This window comes from Dryobates pubescens, chromosome Z (assembly GCF_014839835.1).
Source record: "Dryobates pubescens isolate bDryPub1 chromosome Z, bDryPub1.pri, whole genome shotgun sequence".
In the NCBI taxonomy this organism is placed as follows: Eukaryota; Metazoa; Chordata; class Aves; order Piciformes; family Picidae; genus Dryobates; species Dryobates pubescens.
In genome coordinates, this window is record NC_071657.1 from 107,346,574 (window position 1) to 107,366,195 (window position 19,622).

The following is a 19,622-nucleotide window of genomic DNA, read 5'->3' on the forward strand; positions in this document are numbered from 1 at the left end:
CTCTGCTGCTTGAGCTTCTTTTGTTGAGGAACAGCAGAATGACAACAACACTTCCCAGGCAGTTGGCTCTTCAATAACTTTTTTCTTACATTTATTGACTTCAATGCAAATTCTGCTATGGACATTTAAAAATATACTTGAGCAATACTCTGCTTACTGAACAAGTTCCAGAAGATAGCCATAGGAGCTGCTGATTTGTTTACGAAGAGCTTATGTGAAAGGTCTCCAAGGAGGTGCGTAAGTGCTTAGGGTGTAGCACAGTTGATGGGAATGACAAATAGCTTTTCATCAGATGTGAGTGATATTATTGCCAGATCATAACTGCTTCCCCTCTGTTTCATCAGGTTTGGGTTTTTTCCCTGTGCTTTCTCTCTACAGTAGGCAGTAGCCATATTTGTAGGAGAGTGACTCTTTCATCCCTGAGATCAAGAGACTTCATTGATTGCTTGATGTTTCGCCCCTGCTTTTTAGAACCTTTCCATTGTTCTCTTGTATGGATTTTTCAGTTTGGTGATAAATCCAATGCTTTTATGGGAATTAAGCCTTTGTATGGTGTTTTAATTTGAACATTTAAAAAGTTCAGATTATAATTCCTGAATATTACAGAAAATTTGTAACACACCAATTACTAAAAAAATACAATGGCAATCACAATAATCAGCTGAAAAATAAATAATTGTTTCTCAATTGCATTGTGTTCCACTGAAACTAAAGTAGGACACCTTGTGTAGGTTCTTTTATGCTTTTAATCCATTCCTGAATTTTGTGGAAACTGCCTTGTGCAGCACATTGCCGTTTTACACTGTTTCTACACAAATGATTTGTGATGGTGTAGGAGCCATACAGTCAGTTCGCTATCTACACCAATTTTAACCCAACCTATATCACAAGACATTTTCAGAAACCAGTGGAAGAATTGTCTTTGAATGTTTCTGCACACCTAAATGGTGGTGAACGCCATAGAGGCAGGAGATACAGTAATTGGCTGTGTACTGTTCCTAGGCAGTGCTTCCTTTTTGCAGGTATTTAAATGGAAAATGTACCACAGTCATTGCTGCAAAGACCCAACAATGCCCTTGGATGTCTTGAAGACTAATAGCATTTGGTACAAACTGTTTCTTTTCCCTCATTCCAACCCAACCGTGTCACTTACCTAAGGTTCCAGTGCAGTTAAGTTTATTGACCAGCACTGTGGATGGGTGTGCCAGCACACTGGGTGACTAGTTCATTTTCTTGGTTAACTGCTAACTTTTTTTACCCTACACATGTGCCTGCCAAATACCTGAGAGTCAGAAACTGCCTTTTTTCAGGCTAGAGAAACTGATAAACAGTGTAAGTATTTCACAGTTGTGTTAGTGAGGGAAACTGCATGGAAGTGTTGCATTTGAAGAATAGGTTGTTTCCTTTCCAGTTAATTGCTGACAGATGTTTCATGCTTTTTATCTGATAAAACCAAGTATAACTGAATAAAAGAGAGAACTGGTAGTTATGACCGCTTTGCAGGATCATCTATGCAAGAGGTATTTATGGATGTCTTCTGCAGTTGCATCTCAAGTATTTAGTGGGTCACTGAACCTAAATTTTTAATATTTCATGACTTGTCAATTCATGGATGACTGAAAACTCTATGTAGAAAGACTAGCAAAACCAGATATTATAAATGTCTAACCTTGAAGGCAGCATGCCTGAACTTACAGTTACAAATTTTTAAAAAATGACTCCCCGATTTCTCACTGTAGGTTACAACCATCAGCAGGACCAAAATGCAATAGATACAGTAATTCAGAGTAGAATATTCTCCTTGAGGGCAAGTATTTGGTTGTCTGTCATGCTCAGAGAGAGGGGAAATTCCAGATTGCCCGTATCTCCCTGATGAAAAGAGGGACTTTGCAGGGTCCTCTCTTTCTTTGTGCTGGCCAACATGGAACTTGCATTCATCCTTGGTGCTTTGTCTGTTCTACTCAAAGGTACCTGTGAACAAAGATAAAGGAATGTGTGATTGGGAAGATTTTTGAACAGCAGTATAACTATTTCTCTGAGTAGCTGCTGTGTGAGAGCTTTGTTGGTTTGTCTAGGATCCAACATCACATATCGAATCAAATAATAATTACTGTCTTGTAGGAAAGTCAATTAGATTTTACTTTTATTTCCCCCTCTTGGTGGCATGAAACCTGGTATGACTCAATGCTGTATATGCAGCTTTTCCTGAGAACTAGGCAGCATTGTTTCTGATTGCTTACTACTTACATACAGCCTCAAAATTTCTTCTCCCATGTCTTGATTAGGAGCATGACCATCACAATTCAACAGTCTTTTTAGCACTGTTTGACAATACAAGAACAACTTGAAATGTCATATTTCAGCACGTCAGATCCACGTGTGTGAAGAATTTTATACTAAATTACTGAAGTCTCTAAGATAAAGATTACCAAGAGCCAGTCATGTTTGTTGGGAAATTCCTCTTGCTTACAATTTTGTAATGCTCTTTCCTAAGCATCCTCTGCTGGTCTTTTCGAAAGACAGCATATTGGGCCAGGAGGTAGCTTTGTTTTGTTCCAGTGTGAGCTACTTACATACTGTGGTGACTGATAAAAGCTGTTTCTGTTTTTATTTTTGTTACTCCCTATTGTGGAACCACTAAAACGTGTGTAGTTTAGGTACTCACAGTGAACATGGTGTTGATTGCAGTCTTCTGCAGTGCTTTTTCTGAGTAGTTGGGATGCATCGTGGTCTTGTGGAGAGTCTGTAAAAGTTTGGTTTAGTAATCTCAAAATATAAAATAAAAAGTATCTTTAAACAGTTGTTTTCCAGAGCAGGCTTCCCACCTCAGGCTGCAGTGTATTTTACCTTCTCTCTAGCCTTGTGGTTAAAGTATCTGGGGTTTGCATTTCAGAAGGATTTGGGTCAAATCTTCCTGGAGTGGTTGTTTTAATTAAAAATTCTTAATGTCATGTTTCTTTATACAAGATTTAAATCAATATTCTTTTAACAATTATTATCATAATAAAAAAATAGATTGCATGTAAGATGTGTTGAGAATCTCTTTTCTTTTTGGAGAAGGCAAGGTAGTTTAGTCTTAGAAGATAGTCCTAAGCATCTGGTGATGAGAAATCTCCTTTAGTTTCATGATTTGTGCTTGTGGCATATACAGAGTACTGATTTTTTCCCTCAGGACTGGCTGAAAATCTTGATTGTATTAAAAAGAAATTATTATAAAATTGTATTTGCAAACAAAACTCCTTTACCAACTCTGTGCACACAGTTCTGTATTTTACTGAGATAGCATAAAAAATTTAGGGCTCCTCTATAAATACATCAAGGTATATCAGTGTCACTCTGCTTGGTAATATTTTTAAGGTTAGTTTTTCTGTTCTTGATAGAAATTTTCTTGCAATACATAGAAATGCTACCATTGTGGGACAGTGATGTTACAAATGAAGGACAAAATAAAAAGGTGATAGTTTTTTGGATTTGGGGATTTAAGGTAGTATGCTTGGTCAGTTTACAAAGGTTTGCTTCTGGAAAACAATTTTTGTGTTGCCTTCATCATCTTCTAAACATTGCTTGGAACCTGAGACTTCTGATGCAGAAATAAATCAGGGGGTGGCACAAGGATACTTCTGTTGGCTACCTGTTGCCTGTGCCTTGAAAAATAGCCAGCCTTTGTCTGGTGTCCACTTTTTGAAGCTACCTGACTTAAGTAATCAAATTAACTGTAAACATCATTCCCCAAGTGTTTCTTTGGCCATCTGTTACTGTCTTCAGTTGCTCTGATTTTAAAGTACAAAATAGAAAGGCAAGTGCTTTTGGATTACCTGTCTGTAACTCATATCTACATTCCTCCTCCTTTGAAGTGAATTTCCCGGCTTGTTAGGGAATAAATTTGTATATACACACCTTGAACAGATTATAAGTACATTCAGGCCTTGGTTTTGTGTGGTTTTGGAGGATTAAAATAAACTCCCTTTTGACCATCTCTGGGAGTCCTCGGACATTTCTGTAGAGATTTCCAAGTATATCCTTCAGGTAGAGAAAATAATTAGATTCTCTTAGAAAAGATCACACTAAGCAACTTTCTAGCATGCCTTTCAGGGCACCATGAAGTACTATAACTGATCCTCAGAGTGAGGGAACTGACTAAAATACTGATTTGTCCATGCATCACTCTGTAGAGATTTTCATACTTTTTAACTGATGAGCAGAGTGAGGCAAAAACTGTTGGGAGTTGACTTTTATTTTCATTTTTTTCCTTAGACAAATTGACTCATGCTGAAGTAAATGTGCAATGAGGAAAAAAAGTGGCTTATTCCCAGTTTCCATATTGAAAAAAACAATATGAGAAAGAAAATTCATTAATGTTTTGAAAAAGTCCTTTAATAGTTCAAAAATGAATAAATTATTGAAATTCTTTTAAAAAGTGATGTTACTGTAACAGTGAGTGGGCAGGGACAATCCTATAACTAAAAGCTTTCTAGAACACTGTGGGGGGAAGCTGGCTTTTCTTTCTTTGTTTCTTTCCCTTTTTTTTTTTTTTTTTTAAGGAGGGAATACAGCAATTAATAGTGAAGAGAGCTCTTGCAGCCACCTGGGAGAACAGGGAAGGAGAAACAAAGTGGTAGAATGTAGACAATGCAGATGATGTGCTTTATCTATGGTGAATGCATTATAACACCCACATTAAGTCAGACCAAAAGTGGCCTTATTCACTGTTTGGCTTCTTACAAGACAATAAAGCTATCTGACTCTTTTTGATTAATATTGAACATGCAGGAAATACATAAGACCAGTGAGCAAGAGAACGAGTTTACTCTGATATGTTACAGCTTCCTGTTATTTAAGAAGTCTAAAATGCTTGCCACAAAGTTGATGTCCTTTGTGTTGAGCAGCCTGTATGTTACTACTTTCCATTAATGTGACCAGTTGCTTTCTTAGCTCTGCAAAAACCTATACCACTGCACTGAATTTTCAGTGTCAATAGTGCCACAGATCAATTACAGATTTGGATGAAGAAATGCCTCGTGGGTTTCTTGTGTTTGGTTTTTTGTTGGGGTGTTTTTTTGTTTGTTTGCTTTGTTTTGGTTTGTTTTTTTAATTACCTTTTTAATTTCATGGGTTGTTTTAAAAACTACAGGGTTTTTTTTGGAAAGCACTGAGTTTTGGAAGAGAAGATATAAGGACTAAGGATAATAAGAAAGTACATAGGAAAGATCAAAGGATGAGGCACTGATGAGCCAAGATTTGCAGCCAGAGTCACTGAATACTGAACCCCTAGAAGACAGACTGCTAATTGAAGAGAGCAGATTTTAAAATATGAATGTGAATTCTAGGGCAAAGTGAGGAAGTGTCTTCTTGCAGGAAGAAAATATGTTTACCTGAGACTGTAAACTATAATAAAGTGAATTGCAGGAGAACATGCTAGACATGAGGCGGCTTCTATTATGCAGAAGGGTGTTCTGTGGTCTGAAAGAGGAGATGGTAGGATGGTACTGAAAGGCAGGAGGGGGAAAAGAAAAAAAGCAAAATATTTACATGTAAGCCTTGAATTTGAAATATGAAATTGTCAGCACTTCTTGTCAAATAGTATTTAGTGTAAACAAGACACAGAAACTAAGAGTGAGTGATACAAAACAGAAGTGGTGAACGCTGATAATACCATGGGGGAAACACAGTATGAGAGAGAATTCTTCTGACCTGTGTCATAAGAACTGAAAGAGTTTTGCAGTGTAACATTCAAGGTTGTATGCCTTGGGCTTTGTAAACATTTCTGCTGTAAAGAGCTATGCAAGAAATATCTTGAGGGTTGAGAGTGTGATACAAACTGAGTGGGTTTAACAGCATGAAATTCAAGGTTATATACTTGAGGGTAAATAAATATTTCTTTTAAAAACATCTTTTAGAAACCAAAGGAAGAGGAGGGAATTTTGGCTGCCTTAATAAATGGCTAAGCCACTGTCTCAGTCCAGAGAAGGAAAGAGACTCAGTTCTTGTGAATATTCCTGTGTTATGAAATTAGAGGCACAAACGAGGCCAAAATATCAACAGCGAGGCTATTTATTAACAGAATAAAATGGGTGGATCAGAAGGAGAGAGAGAAGAGGGAGAGAGAAGATCTCCACCCCCCAAGACGGTTTGGGTCTGTGGAGGAAGGGTGCTGCCTTGTTGGCTCTGCTGTCCTCTGCTGGAGGAGGGGAGGGAGAGATCCTAAAGTCCAAGTCCTTCTCTGAGCAGCCTCTTCAGCTCCATGAGTTGCAGCAGGCGGAACTTCGGACACAGAGAGAGGGTTCCTCCTGGTCTGCTTCTTCCAGGCTACATGGTGATGTCTTTTCCTCTCCTGGTATTTTCTTTGTTTTTCTTCAGAGTGGCATTGCCCAGGTCTTTTCCTTCTATCGAGCCAGTAGTTGCTCAGGTCTTTTATACTGTTTTTTGGGTATGTGTCCAGGTGGTGAATCCATTGTCCTTTGCACCATCTTCCCTTTCTGGGGTAGCTGATGGGTAGAAATGATCTTGTCTATGCACATTCCAGGGAGTCATTATCCAGTGGTGTCTGCCCAGTACACATCAGCTCTTGTCTGGGCAAGCAGCAAAGGTGATTTTATCTTTGTTTAGTTACATCAAGAGAAACACAACCACCAATATGATGAAACGTTGAAAAAGCCAAAAGGGCCATTTGCTTAAATCTGTAAACCTCACAGACTTGCCTTGAATGAAGACAAAGATGCAAAGTAACAAATAGAAAAATATTTCAGTGAAATGTAAGAGTGTTTTTAAATAAATAGGTCTTGAATAAAATCTCTTGGGAAATTTTCTTGTCCTTCTATCAATAAGATTCTGAAAAAGTCTTTGGTGGAAGTCCCTGTCTTGAAGGGAAAAAAAACTTATTTTTATGATAAAATGTAGTGTATTATGGAAAAGGTGGTATGACACTAGTGACATGACCTGATCTAAATCCAGTACATTCGCTATTGTATTCCAAACTGAAAGTAAGCACTGTTGCGTGGTAAATCTCAGGGTGAAACGGGGTCCAAATCTTCTTCCCTGACAGACTGTTTGGAGTGCTTCCTAGTAATAGCTAAATGTCCCTAACATCATGATAGAGCAAGCATTTAAAAATCCTTAAATGGGTATAAAAATAAATGAAAGAAAGATGTTAGTCTAAGCAACATTGGTTTTTAAAGGATAAATGGCAACAGAAGCAGTCGCTTGATTTCCTTCCCCACACACCCCCCTGCCCCATAGTAATTAAACATTTAGTGTCACATCTGGAATTTGTCAACACGTTTATGTCTTGGAAGTTTGTTCAAGTTAGTAATTAGTGTTAAATTGTTTGACGCAATCTGATGAAGTTTTCTGTTGAAGTGTTGTCAACTCGTTGATGAGACGTGCAGAAATTGCTTTGAGATGGGGAAGTGTGGTGTAGCTTGATACAGATGCAGAGATAACACGTGAGATCCCAGAGTGCCAACACCAAATAATGGATTCACATTTCTGTGAGAGACATGCAAAAAATAATACAGGATACAGACAGATGCCGAATGAAAACAGCATGGCCAGGGGAGGGCCACCAAGATGGTCAGGGCTTGAGCACATCTCCTATGGAGATGGCTGAGAGATTTGGGGGTTTTCAGCCTGGAGGAGAGAAGGCTCTGGCAAGCCCTTAGGGTGGCCTTTCAAGAGTTAAAAGATGCCTACAGGAAAGATGGAGAGGGACTTTTTATAAGGTGTTGTAGTGATTTGGCAAGGGGTAATGGCTTTAAACTGATAGCTGGTAGGATACAAGGAAGAAATTCTTCAGCAATGAGGGTGGTGAGACAATGGAAGATACTGCCAGAGAAGTTGTGGATGTTCTATCACTCTAAGGCCAGGTTGGATGGGAATTTGAGCAACCTGGTCTAGTAGACGGTGACCCTCCTTATGACAGGTTGGAACTATATCATCTTTAAGTTGTCTTCCAACCCAAACCATTCTATGACTTGTAGAAGAAAAAGACTTGCAAAACACATGGGGTCATAGTTGTGCACTGTAGCATCCTATGTTGGTCCACCTATGTGCTCATTGACTAAGTGAAGGGCATAGAGTGCTGTCTCTAGAGCATGACTGAGGCTGTGGCTGGGATACATGTGTCTGTTACTGGCCCTGTTAGTGTCAAAAGACATTTTGACTGCGTTCATAAGATGGTTTAGAAAAGGATTGGATTAATTTAAGCTGAGGAAAACAGCAAAAATATCTAGCCCAGGCATATAGTAAAGAATGCTTAGCTGCACACTGGAAGGCCATAAACAATTTGAAGGGTCTCCCTTCTGTTGTAGTTTTTTCATACATTGAAAACCTTGCACAAAAGATGATTCAGAAATCAAAACCGGATTCTAAAATCAAAGTGTTCAGAAAAGTGTTGATTTGTTCTTCATGATTTTTATGAAACCAATTTTGGGTAGTTGCTGGCTTAAATATTATTATTAATTGTAATGTTCTGAGGTTTTCTAAAAAGGCTGTCATACTAATCATGTTCTAGCTATAATTTTGATTGAAACGGTTTTGAGTAGTTTGGGGTCTTTTTACACTCATGTAATTTGTTCTAGGGTCACCGAATTTATCTCCAGGAGACTATTTTAGCAGTTATTTTGACTGAAGTGTGTGCATCTGTTTTTCAACCTGATTTGTTGCATAGCAGTGGTTTTAGCATGTGTGAATCTAACTCCTGGCAGCAGAGAGTTCTTGAATTAGTGCAGTGAGCTGCGTGTTTAAGAGCGGTGTGGTGATGCAGTTCAGTAGGTGCATAAGCATTTTAATACAGCTATGGAATAATAGCTATTTGCTGTTGTTTAATGGTATCGAGTAAGGAAATTTCCTCATAGGTTTGAGGCTCAGAATCAGAAAGTTGTGAGTGAAAGTAAGGCAGATTGAAAAGTTACAATTAACATTGCATCTTGGGCAAGATAACTGAAGATATTAGTCTGGAGATGAAAAATGCCTCACAGAACATTTACTATGCCTCTGCTAGTTTCAAATGGTTCCTGCTAGTGTCTTCTGTAAATACCTTTTCATTTTAGTTTAAAATGTACCACTTGGTGTGATAACAATCACATCTCTGAGGAAACAGCACTCTTTTTTTTTTTCCCTTTCCCCCCCCTTCTCTCCTCAATAGCATCATTTTCTCCATCTAGTTTTATCCTATGGGTGTTTGTGACACCCTTTGTCTGAACTCTTTCCTGTGACAGTCAGTCATTGCTTACCTAAACTAATTACATGTTTGCCTGTGTCTTGGGCCCTGATTTTGCTCATGGTTTGCACCCCTGAGAAGAGCCTGGCCTTTCTCAGCAGACAGCCCTCGCTTCTGGAATGCTTCTCGCTTCCATGCTGCCATGTGCTGACAAAGTCAGTCTGTGTGTATGCTTGGAGAATGATGCAAGGCTCATCTGTTAGTCCAGGCTAATAGGAAAAAAAAAAAGCAGCCTTTAAGGATGGCTTGTAAGTTGCTTGTTTTTTCCAGAGGTTTCAGTGTCCATATTTGACTAGTGAATCTCCAGGAGCAATCTGAGTGGTTGTTTCCTACTGGCGACAGCTCTCTGCTATGCTTTTCTGACTATTCTCACATTGTCTTCAAGCTTTTGGCAGCAGGTTTCTCACACAAATGTATTTCAAACAAAGGTCAATTGGAGCTTACTTTCAAACATGTGTGACACCTGTTCCTTCACATCTCTCAGACTTGAACTTAAGTAACTTTACTTCAAATTTTCTTGTAATTCCTATGGAAAATTCTATTTCCTTACAAACTTTTGCTGGTATGAAATAATTATCAGATCTAACTTTGATTTTGTTAATAGATTTAGATTATTTCCTCCCACTGTAATTTCTTTTGTTCAAAAGATTCCAAATAAATACTGTTTCCTGTGTCATCTACTCAGTTTTTCTGGCTTCTTTCTAGCCTGTTCTTGCCAGATGTTTTTTCCCCAAGCTTTGCGATAATGAAATGGAGCCACTGTATCCATGGTATGAAAAAAACCAAAAAGCAAAAAAGGCAAAAGCTTAGAAGAGTGTCTGTTTTTCTAAGAAGTACAAATAATTTTGGCATTGCATTCATATTTTTTTTTCCCAACTGTGTTTCAAACTTCTGCTGTATTTTCATTTTAAGAACAGATTGCCACCAAAATGTTGTGACACCTGAATGTTTGAAGTCATAACATTTTTGTGTGCTTGAGTTACAGGTGGCACTTGGACTCTTAAGAGTTAACCTAACATGAAAATTTGGTGATTTGAAAAATTTTGCTACAGTTTTTTCCACTGTATTCTGCTTTACCAGGTGAATGCCCCAAGTAGGTGCAGGGAGAATGCAATTTTGTGCGAAATAGCTCATCTCCGGAAGCAATTACAGTGAAAATTCAATCCGGTAATGATTTAATACCATACAAAGCTTTTTCTTCCTTCCTTCCTTCACTACCCCCTCCCCAGTTAGCATCAGATGTGCAGCAAAGAAACGCTCAAACCTCCTTGTGCCCAGAGGGAATTGAACCTTCTGTGTGCTGGAAGACTTCTTAAGCATTTGGTGAGGACAGTCTTGGTTGTATTAATCAGGTCTAGACAAACAGATTCAGCACAAAATATTTGAGGAACTTAATAATTCTACATCTACCCCAATTTAATATTTTCTTCTAACGAAGAATTGTATTGCAAAAAAATTAGTCTGTTGCCCAATTCTGTGGCTGACTCACCAACAGGAGAATCCTGCTGTATTGTATAAAGATGAAAAATTGAAGAAGCGATTGCTTTCGAGGTACAGAACTCTTACTGGTTTTGATTCTCCCTGAACCTGTTGAAAAGGCTGTGGAAACAGAGCTCAAGGCTGCTTGCCTGTTCTGTGTGCAGGATTTTGGATTTGTCCTTTGGAGATCTCTGCCCTCTCCATGTACAAATCGGGCAGCTGTAAATAGGTTTTGAATTCTGCCCCAGAGATTCATTTTGTGTTGGGGGAGCAGACAGGTTAGCCCTTGCGCTAAACCACTACAGTATTTTAGCATCCAACATTTGGCTATCTGTAGGGAATCTGGTCCCTAATTACTCCCCTTAGATACATGTTTGTTCTTTGCCTCTTCTGAGCATCTTCAGAGATAAAGATGGTTTCTTCTCTCCATGAACTGACAATGGCAATTCTCTCTATTTCTGTCTTTTTAAGCAGTCTCAGCATCAGGCCTCAGTTTCAACACTGACTTCCATGTGATGACATTTTTATAAAGCTAGATAGAGGATTTGTGAAACAAATGAGTAAAGTGTTGCAGTTTCTGAAGTTTGTGTTAGTCTGATGATGATAAATCTTTGTCTTGTAATGCTGTATATTGAGTGTTTATTGTCCTGAATCAAAAACATTAATGATACTTGGTGTCTAGTCTGATGCTGTTTCAGATTTCTGGAGTCAGCCTTTAGTAAGGAATTTTACATTGCTGGCCTTATGTTACACACATAGCATGTGGTGCTGATGGGAAAAGAAAGTGATTACAGTTTGTTGTTAGGGTATTACTGGAGCATTTGTAATGCAGCAGCAAGGTCATTTTTACATGCCGCATAAAACTGAGATGGATCCAACTATAAACTACCTAGGCTTTTGCTGTGCCCTTTGGTAGCTTTTAGGAGCCTCCTGCCATTCTTGCAAGTATGTATGGCAGAAGTGATTTGCCAGCATGCTGCGCCGGCATTTGCTGTAGCAGATTAGTCCATGCTTCTTACCTGACTATGGACTTTGTTGAATGAGGAGTGTAGAAAAATTGTTCTCCAAACATAGGAGTATTTTAAGAAGATAAGTGTGAGGTTGATCCCACTTCAGAGATTCATGTTCGAAGTGATTCTAGAACTGGATTTTGTGTCCCTTACCATAACACTGATTTCAGTTTTCTTCAATGGTGTCAATGCTAGCAATTTCTAAATCATGTGCTACACTTTAATGTAATTTATGGACCTGAATTAAGTGGAGTTTGTCATTTGGAATATTGGTAGGCCAGTATTCCTTAACCAAACTCCAACAATTTTTCAGAATTATGACTTCTAAGCTGTTGTTGTCTAACCCCATATAAGACAGTTAAACACAGGCTGTTATAAAAATTGCCTCATTTTTGGTGATTGTAATTTTTTCTATTCTTCAGAGATGTCATTTTTTAATATTATACCACTTAAGGAAGACTTCAATAATTATTCCTACCTCCTGTGAGCACTGTCACAAATTTGAAGACTAAATTCACTTTCAGCAAAAGTCTGGGGTTATTACTGAGTTATGATTTATTAATTTTTTTTTTTGTGACTGATTGATGCTAGTAAGACCTTGATGCTGTGTCTCATAGCACTGTGCTTTCTTGAAGGTTTGAACTCACACTATTTCCTGACTCGTCTGTTCTGCAGAAATTCCTTACTGTGCAGTTGTCATTACACAGAAGTTAGGTCATGGTTGGCTGGGTTGTGGGGGTTGTTTTTTGAAAAATAGAGTTGTGGCCAGATACCAGTTCTTCATAGAGTGTAACCTTGTTGCCTTGAGTTGTCAGTGGTATCTATAGCAAAGCCCAGGGAATTTTTTTTCTTGTTTTATGCTTTTACTTATTTCTTTCCCTTGAAGCTGAGAGGAGGTATGGAAACAGTGGAATTGCCACAGCAATTTTTCCTAGCTGAGGCAGGAAAGATAGAATAGAACAGAATAGAATTAACCAGGTTGGAAGAGACCTTTGAGATCACTGAGTCCAACCTATCATCCAACACTATCTAATCAACTAAACTATGGCACCAAGCACCCCATCAAGTCTCTTCCTAAACACCTCCAGTGACGGTGACTCCACCACCTCCCTGGGCAGCCCATTCCAATGGCCAATCACTCTTTCTGTGAAGAATGTCTTCCTAACATCCAGCCTAAACCTCCCCTGGCACAGCTTGAGACTGTGTCTTCTTGTTCTGGTGCTGGTTGCCTGGGAGAAGAGACCAACCCCCACCTGGCTACAACCTCCCTATAAGGTCACCTCTGAGCCTTCTCTTCTCCAGGCTAAGCAACCCCAGCTCCCTCAGCCTCTCCTCATAGGGCTTGTGCTCCAAGCCCCTCCCCAGCTTTGTTGCCCTTCTCTGGACACCTTACAGCAACTCAACATCTTTCCTAAACTGAGGGGCCCAGAACTGGACACAGTCCTCAAGGTGTGGCCTAACCAGTGCAGTGTACAGGGGCAGAATGACCTCCCTGCTCCTGCTGGCCACACTGTTCCTGATACAGGCCAGGATGCCATTGGCCTTCTTGGCCACCTGGGCACATTGTGGGCTCATGTTCAGCCTACTATCGACCAGTACCCCCAGGTCCTTTTCTGCCTGGCAGCCACTCTGACCCCAGCCTGTAGCACTGCATGGGGTTGTTGTGACCAATGTGTAGAACCCGGCACTTAGATTTGCTGCACTGAATGGTGGCATGTCATGACTGCACTTTAGTGACACCACAGTCATCATTTGGAGGACCATGATGATAGGCAAAATATGCCTATACATTGCTAGTTTGGTGAAATAATCAGTGGCTGTGTCAAGACACTGGATGTATGTTTGTAGGCAAATGTGTCTCCTTTCATGCCCTGCTCTTTTTCAGTACAGTCTTCAGCCTTGTCTTTCCAACCTTCAAGTCCTTTTTTATCTGGAGTAGAGTGATGCTTCCATCTGTTCAAAATGTGATATGAGCTGGCACCAGAACGTCCAACTTTGTGAAAGTTCAAGAGCAGGTCTTTAAGTATAAAGGAAAGAGAATCAAAGTCTTTCTGGTTGCTGGGCAGAGACTTGGAAAATGTTCAGCTTGTGCCTGTTATTGCTGTTCTCCACACTGCCTTTCTCTTTCTGATCAGAAATCCAAGTTAACTTGTGATACAAAGGATGAAGGGTTTAGCCTGTGCCTCTCATTGCCTGCACTGAAAATGTAACAGAGAAAATGTTTTTATGTCCCTGGGTTTGATACATGCAGAGCTGTGTGAAAATCAGTAGCTATGAATGACTTTCCAGTCAGTGATGCCAGGTGGGGAAAGAAAAAGATAAATAATTGTCCACTGCTGTTCACATTAGCAAAAAGGACTGACATTACTCATGTCTCTTGTTTGTAGATCAGCTCTCTTGTGACACTCCAACTATTATCCATGGTTGGCCATAATGACCAGCTTGATGGACCACGATATAAATGTACTGTATCTCTGGACTTCATCAGAGCTGTTGCCCGGTAAGGTATTTAGAGGTCATTTACTGTTGTATGAGCATGCTTGAAGGACACTTCAAACTCAGTGTTTCCTCCACCTATAGCTGTCTGTGGACTAGAACAGAAATCCAGGGATATTTTCTAAGAAAGAGTGAGTACTCTCATTTATGAGAAGTGTTGAATTTACAGTAAGCAAAGTCTAATCCTGTCTTGAAGAAACTGTTGGGTGGCAGTGTCTATTGCAGTACTGTGCACCAACGTCAGAGACTTCATGGAAAACCACTGCTCTAAAGCATCCATCCATTTTGTTACCTGTGGTATAGACTCTGTCCCATAATCTCAGTGCCTATGTAGCTCTCCTGAGCTATTAAATGTCCAGTAGTCTTGTCTGTAAAGCCCACAGACACACTAACTTCAATTTGCAGTTGGGCAGGACACAGAATGAAATTTCATCTCATTGAGGACTGGCTGGACCACACTGACAGGACCTCCATGGTTTCACTCTGTTTGCTATTCCCATCAATACAGTCACTTGTGAATGATGGAAAAGCTCCCACTAGTACCATCTACTCGGCAATGTGGATCATAGTGTGTTCAAATGTCCCCAACTCCTGCAGTAAATATTGGGACAAGAACATAAACGCTGTAAAGATTATCACAGTATCACCAAGGTTGGAAGAGACCTTGAGGATCATCGAGTCCAACCTGACACCACAAACCCCATGACTAGACCATGGCACCAAGCCCCACGTCCAATCTCCTCTTGAAGACCTCGAGGGATGGTGACTCCACCACCTCCCCGGGCAGCCCATTCCAATGACGAATGACTCTCTCGGTGAAGAACTTTCTCCTCACCTCGAGCCTAAACTTCCCCTGGCACAGCTTGAGACTGTGTCCCCTTGTTCTGGTGCTGGCTGCCTGGGAGAAGAGACCAACCCCTTCCTGGCTACAACCACCTTTCAGGTAGTTGTAGAGGGCAATGAGATCACCCCTGAGCCTCCTCTTCTCCAGGCTAAACAATCCCAGCTCCCTTGGCCTCTCCTCATAGGGCTTGTGCTCAGGGCCTCTCCCTGGCCTTGTTGCCCTTCTCTGGGTACGTTCAACTGTCTCGATGCCCTTAAACTGAGGGGCCCAGAACTGGACACAGGACTCAAGGTGTGGCCTAACCAGTGCAGAGTACAGGGGCACAATGACTTCCCTGCTCCTGCTGGCCACACTATTCTTAATGCAGGCCAGGATGCCATTGGCCTTCTTGGCCACCTGGGCACACTGCTGGCTCATGTTTAGGCAGCTGCCAACCAGCACCCCCAGGTCCCTCTCTGTTTGGCAGCTCTCCAGCCACTCCGACCCCAGCCTGTAGCTCTGCATGGGGTTGCTGTGGCCAAAGTGCAGCACCCGGCACTTGGACTTGTTAAATGCCATCCCATTGGACTCTGCCCATTTGTCCAGTTGGTCAGGGTCCCTCTGCAGAGCCCTTCTACCCTCTGACTGACTAACATCTGTTCCTAACTTGGTGTCATCTGCAAGTTTGCTGATGACTGTCTCAACCCCCTCATCCAGATCATCAATGAAGATGTTAAAGAGGATGGGGCCCAGCACTGATCCCTGGGGGACGCCACTGGTGACTGGCCGCCAGCCGGATGTGGCACCATTCACCACCACTCTCTGGGCTCGGCCCTCCAGCCATTTCCTAACCCAGCACAGAGTGTTGTGGTCCAAGCCACGAGCTGACAGCTTAGCCAGCAGTCTGCTGTGGGGGACGGTATCAAAGGCCTTGCTGAAGTCCAAGTAGACCACATCCACAAGCCTCACCACATCCACCAGATGGGTCACCTGATCATAGAAGGAGATGAGGTTGGAGAGGCAGGACCTGCCCTTCCTAAATCCATGCTGGCTGGACCCGAGTCCTTGGCCATCCTTCAGGTGTGCAGTTACTGCCACCAGGATAATCTGTTCCATCACTTTCCCTGGCACTGAGGTCAGGCTGACTGGCCTGTAGTTTCCAGGTTCCTCCATCCGACCCTTCTTGTGGATGGGGACCACACTGGCCAGTTTCCAGTCATCTGGGACCTCACCAGTGAGCCAGGACTGGAGGAAAATGATGGAGAGCGGCTTGGCCAGCTCATCTGCCAGCTCTCTCAGCAAGTCCTTGAATTAAGATACTTAAAATAATGACCCTGTCCTTGAAACCTTAACATCCTTAGACGTTTCATTGCCTTTAAAGTTGCTGCAAAGCAGAGATGGCCAAAAAACAGGGCCCAAATTTGTTCTATGCAGCTCATGTTATGAAGAAGCAAGCAATTTATTCTCCCTACCCTGCTGAGTAATTTGGAAGTGCTTATATGCTGCCTAGAGCCATTTAAATGTTAGATTTTAAAGCTGGCCTGTTTTACTTTCTCCTGTTGTCTCCTTTTCCCTCCCTTACTTTGTTCCTTTGTTACACTTCCTTTAAGTATTTTTTCTAGCCTACAGTCTTTGTTAAATCTTTAAGGAGGACAATCCATAAAGATACTAGGTTTCATGAATGCATGATAAATGGGCTCCCTCCTTGTCTTGATGGAGCTAGCTACAGGGTGGAGGTATGAGCACTTGTGCTTTAAGAAACTTAGGTTTCTAGCTGTGCTTGAGCCTTACAGCTGCCTATAGTTTTTAGCCACTCGTTGGATTTGTTGGAGAGAAGGAACTACTTTGCTATTTGAACTGAAATACACATCAAGCAAGCAGCCCATCTGCTGGTTCTTTTTAATCTGTTACTGTAGTGGTACTAAATTAACTTTGTTAGTCATTAAAATCGCCGGATACTTCGTTACCATCTCAGCCTTGCTACTCTAGCAATGTTTCTTCATGGAACACTGAAGAGTGCAAAGAGTGGGACAGAAAATTCAGCTGTCTCCCTTACCTCCCCACCTCCATGCAAGATGTTCAGATTACAATTTCATATTCTGTATTTTTTAAACAGAAGTGAAGCTTACATTTTTTTAAACAAAAGCCATTTGCAGTACCACAGAACCTCATGTCTGGCCTTGATCTGTTGCATATATTCAGTGTTTGCAGTGGTGTTCTCATGGCTTTTACCACATGTTAGTTGAAGGTAATGTTAGGTACTTGGTTGTTGTTTGAAATCTTTAATTTCTTGTTTGGGAATTTGAGACCTGTAGCTGACGTAGGGAATCTTAAAAGTTTGTTGAATGTAATGGATCTTTTCATCTAATCTCTAATGAAGCCAGTTATTAGGACAGGACAGTTGTATTTTATCAAGTTGACAGAGTCAGCATTTGTGTGGGATTTGTTTTCATGGAAGGCCTTGCAAGTAAAGCACTTCTCTTGAGAGACACAATATCATAGGAGTCTAACAGGGCCAGTTAGGATCTTTAATTTTGTAACTGAATTATTATGTAGAGTGCAACACAGTGTATCTTGCAGATTTCTGAACTTTCTCTCTGCCCAATACCACCTTTTATAGAAACTTTTGGAGAAATGAGTATGGGGCCAGTGCGTGAACAGAGACTATTAAATGATTGTAATCTAACAAATCAGACATTCAGCCAGTTATCTTCACTTAGCATTTTGTGAACAGCTATTTTTGCATCATTCGATATTTCTTTAAAAAAACTTTTAATTTTGTACTGGTGATTATATGCAGTAATTTGCATTATGTATTCAAGCAGTAAACTCCAAAGTCTGAGCGTTGGATTGTATAGCAGAATGAGTTTAGAGAGAAAAAATAATTACATGTTTTATTCTACTTCTGTTTCATTCTGCCTGCCATTAAAGTACAAAAGTATACATTTAAAATCTTCTATCCCATTGAGTGGCATTCTTGGATTTTTCAAATTTAGCTATGAACATGGGTCAACTAGTGTCAAGACTGAAATGGCACAGACTGCAAATGAGTACAGAGGAAGGAGTTGTGTAGTATGGACTAAAACAGGTGGTTTGGAAGATGAACAAAACGTTCAATAGCATAAAAGATTGTAGCTTTGCATCACTGACTAGAATATCATATATACCATGTGAAAATACAATCTTAGTAACTGATTCATATTTTTATGGCTTAATGATTGAAATTAAAGTCTTAAGAGCTTTTACTAGAAAGCTGCCCTTTTTTTTTTAATCTTACAAAGTTTAAATAATGAGAAGACTGGGACTGTAAAAACACCAGAAGATAAAAACTTCATTCATCTTTGCTTGTATTTCTTTGGGGGATATTGCTTGATTTTGATTGTGCGGAATGTCCCGCTTGTGCTGTCTGCACACAGGTTAAAGTCTTAGCACTGTTGAGATTTGCTCTACTGCACTGTTTTTGTTTACAGGACTGTGAACTTCGACATAATCAAGTACTTGTACGATTTCTTGTGAAAACAAGCTCCACAGCCATATGGACACTCTGACAATGACTAAGGCAAGCTGTGTTCATCTCTGTACTTATCTGGCCAGAAAGAAGAGTATTTTGGCTCTTTTGGATTTGTCCAAACAGGTGCTGGCCCAGCATGGAACCTGAGGAAAATACTGTGATTGGTCTGGGTGGATCTGAGCAGAGGACTATTTACCAGGGACCCTGGAGTATTTGGAAGCAATGTGTTAATTATAAACAGCAGGGTTTGAGCACAATCTGTTCTATTCTTAATGATGTTATCTTAACACTGAAATTGCCTGAAACACATTTACTTAGGACTGCATTTTGCTCTATGAACTCTCCCCAGTGCTTTGAACATGGCAGCAGCCCTTGTTTGTATGCCCAGTCTTTTTACTTCCTCTCTACGGGAATCTTTGCAATTGTCTGCCAAAGCAGCTTTTCCTGTGGCCACCATTTTAGAAGGTTGGAGTAGCAAAATATAATAAACATAAGGACATAAAATCAAGCTGATGTAAGTCCTCCTTTTTCTTCAGTCATATGTAGGGAGACAGTTACACTGTTACATGGAGAGCATGATGATAGGAACTTCCCAGTTTAATCATCATGCTCCCTTTTTTCAGACCATTCATAAATGTTGACTATGAAGCTATTTTTTACAGAGCTCTAGTTTAAAAAATGACTGATTCTTAAAATTTTATCTCCATGTCAAACTTGAAAGGTTTTATTTTTCTTTAAACTTTCTTTAGTCCTTTTACACTTCCCTGGTTAAGTGCTAATGATAATGTTGTTTGGAATGAATGTACTCTAAGATACACACTGTGTATACTTGTAACAGTATCTCTCCTGTAGGAGGATGGCACAGTTGCCTTTCATCAGAAAGGGATAAATTCAACAAATGAGAGAGTATTTCTCCAGCAGTTCCCCAAGGGAAGTGGAATGATGAATAATCACTGTGGTGTTACAGGATAAAACTTCAGCTTAGAAATATGTGGTGGACTACACTACGATTACATTTGTATGCTGCTAATGTTGTCGGGTATTAAAATCCCATACTTCGGTTCAGGAGTATTTTCTTCATTAATC

At 40.4% G+C, this 19,622-nt stretch overlaps 1 protein-coding gene across 1 annotated transcript in view; it reads left to right on the forward strand.

Annotated features, from left to right (window-relative positions):
* ORC5 (origin recognition complex subunit 5) overlaps nt 1–19,186 on the forward strand; it is a 57,999-nt gene extending 38,813 nt beyond the window's left edge. Inside the window, exons 13-14 of the mRNA XM_009902256.2 lie at nt 14,094–14,206; nt 18,496–19,186. Of these exons, the coding sequence (XP_009900558.1) occupies nt 14,094–14,206; nt 18,496–18,541 (159 nt within the window). The 3' untranslated portion in view covers nt 18,542–19,186. The remainder of the gene's footprint in view (nt 1–14,093; nt 14,207–18,495) is intronic.
* Nucleotides 19,187–19,622: the final 436 nt, after the last annotated feature.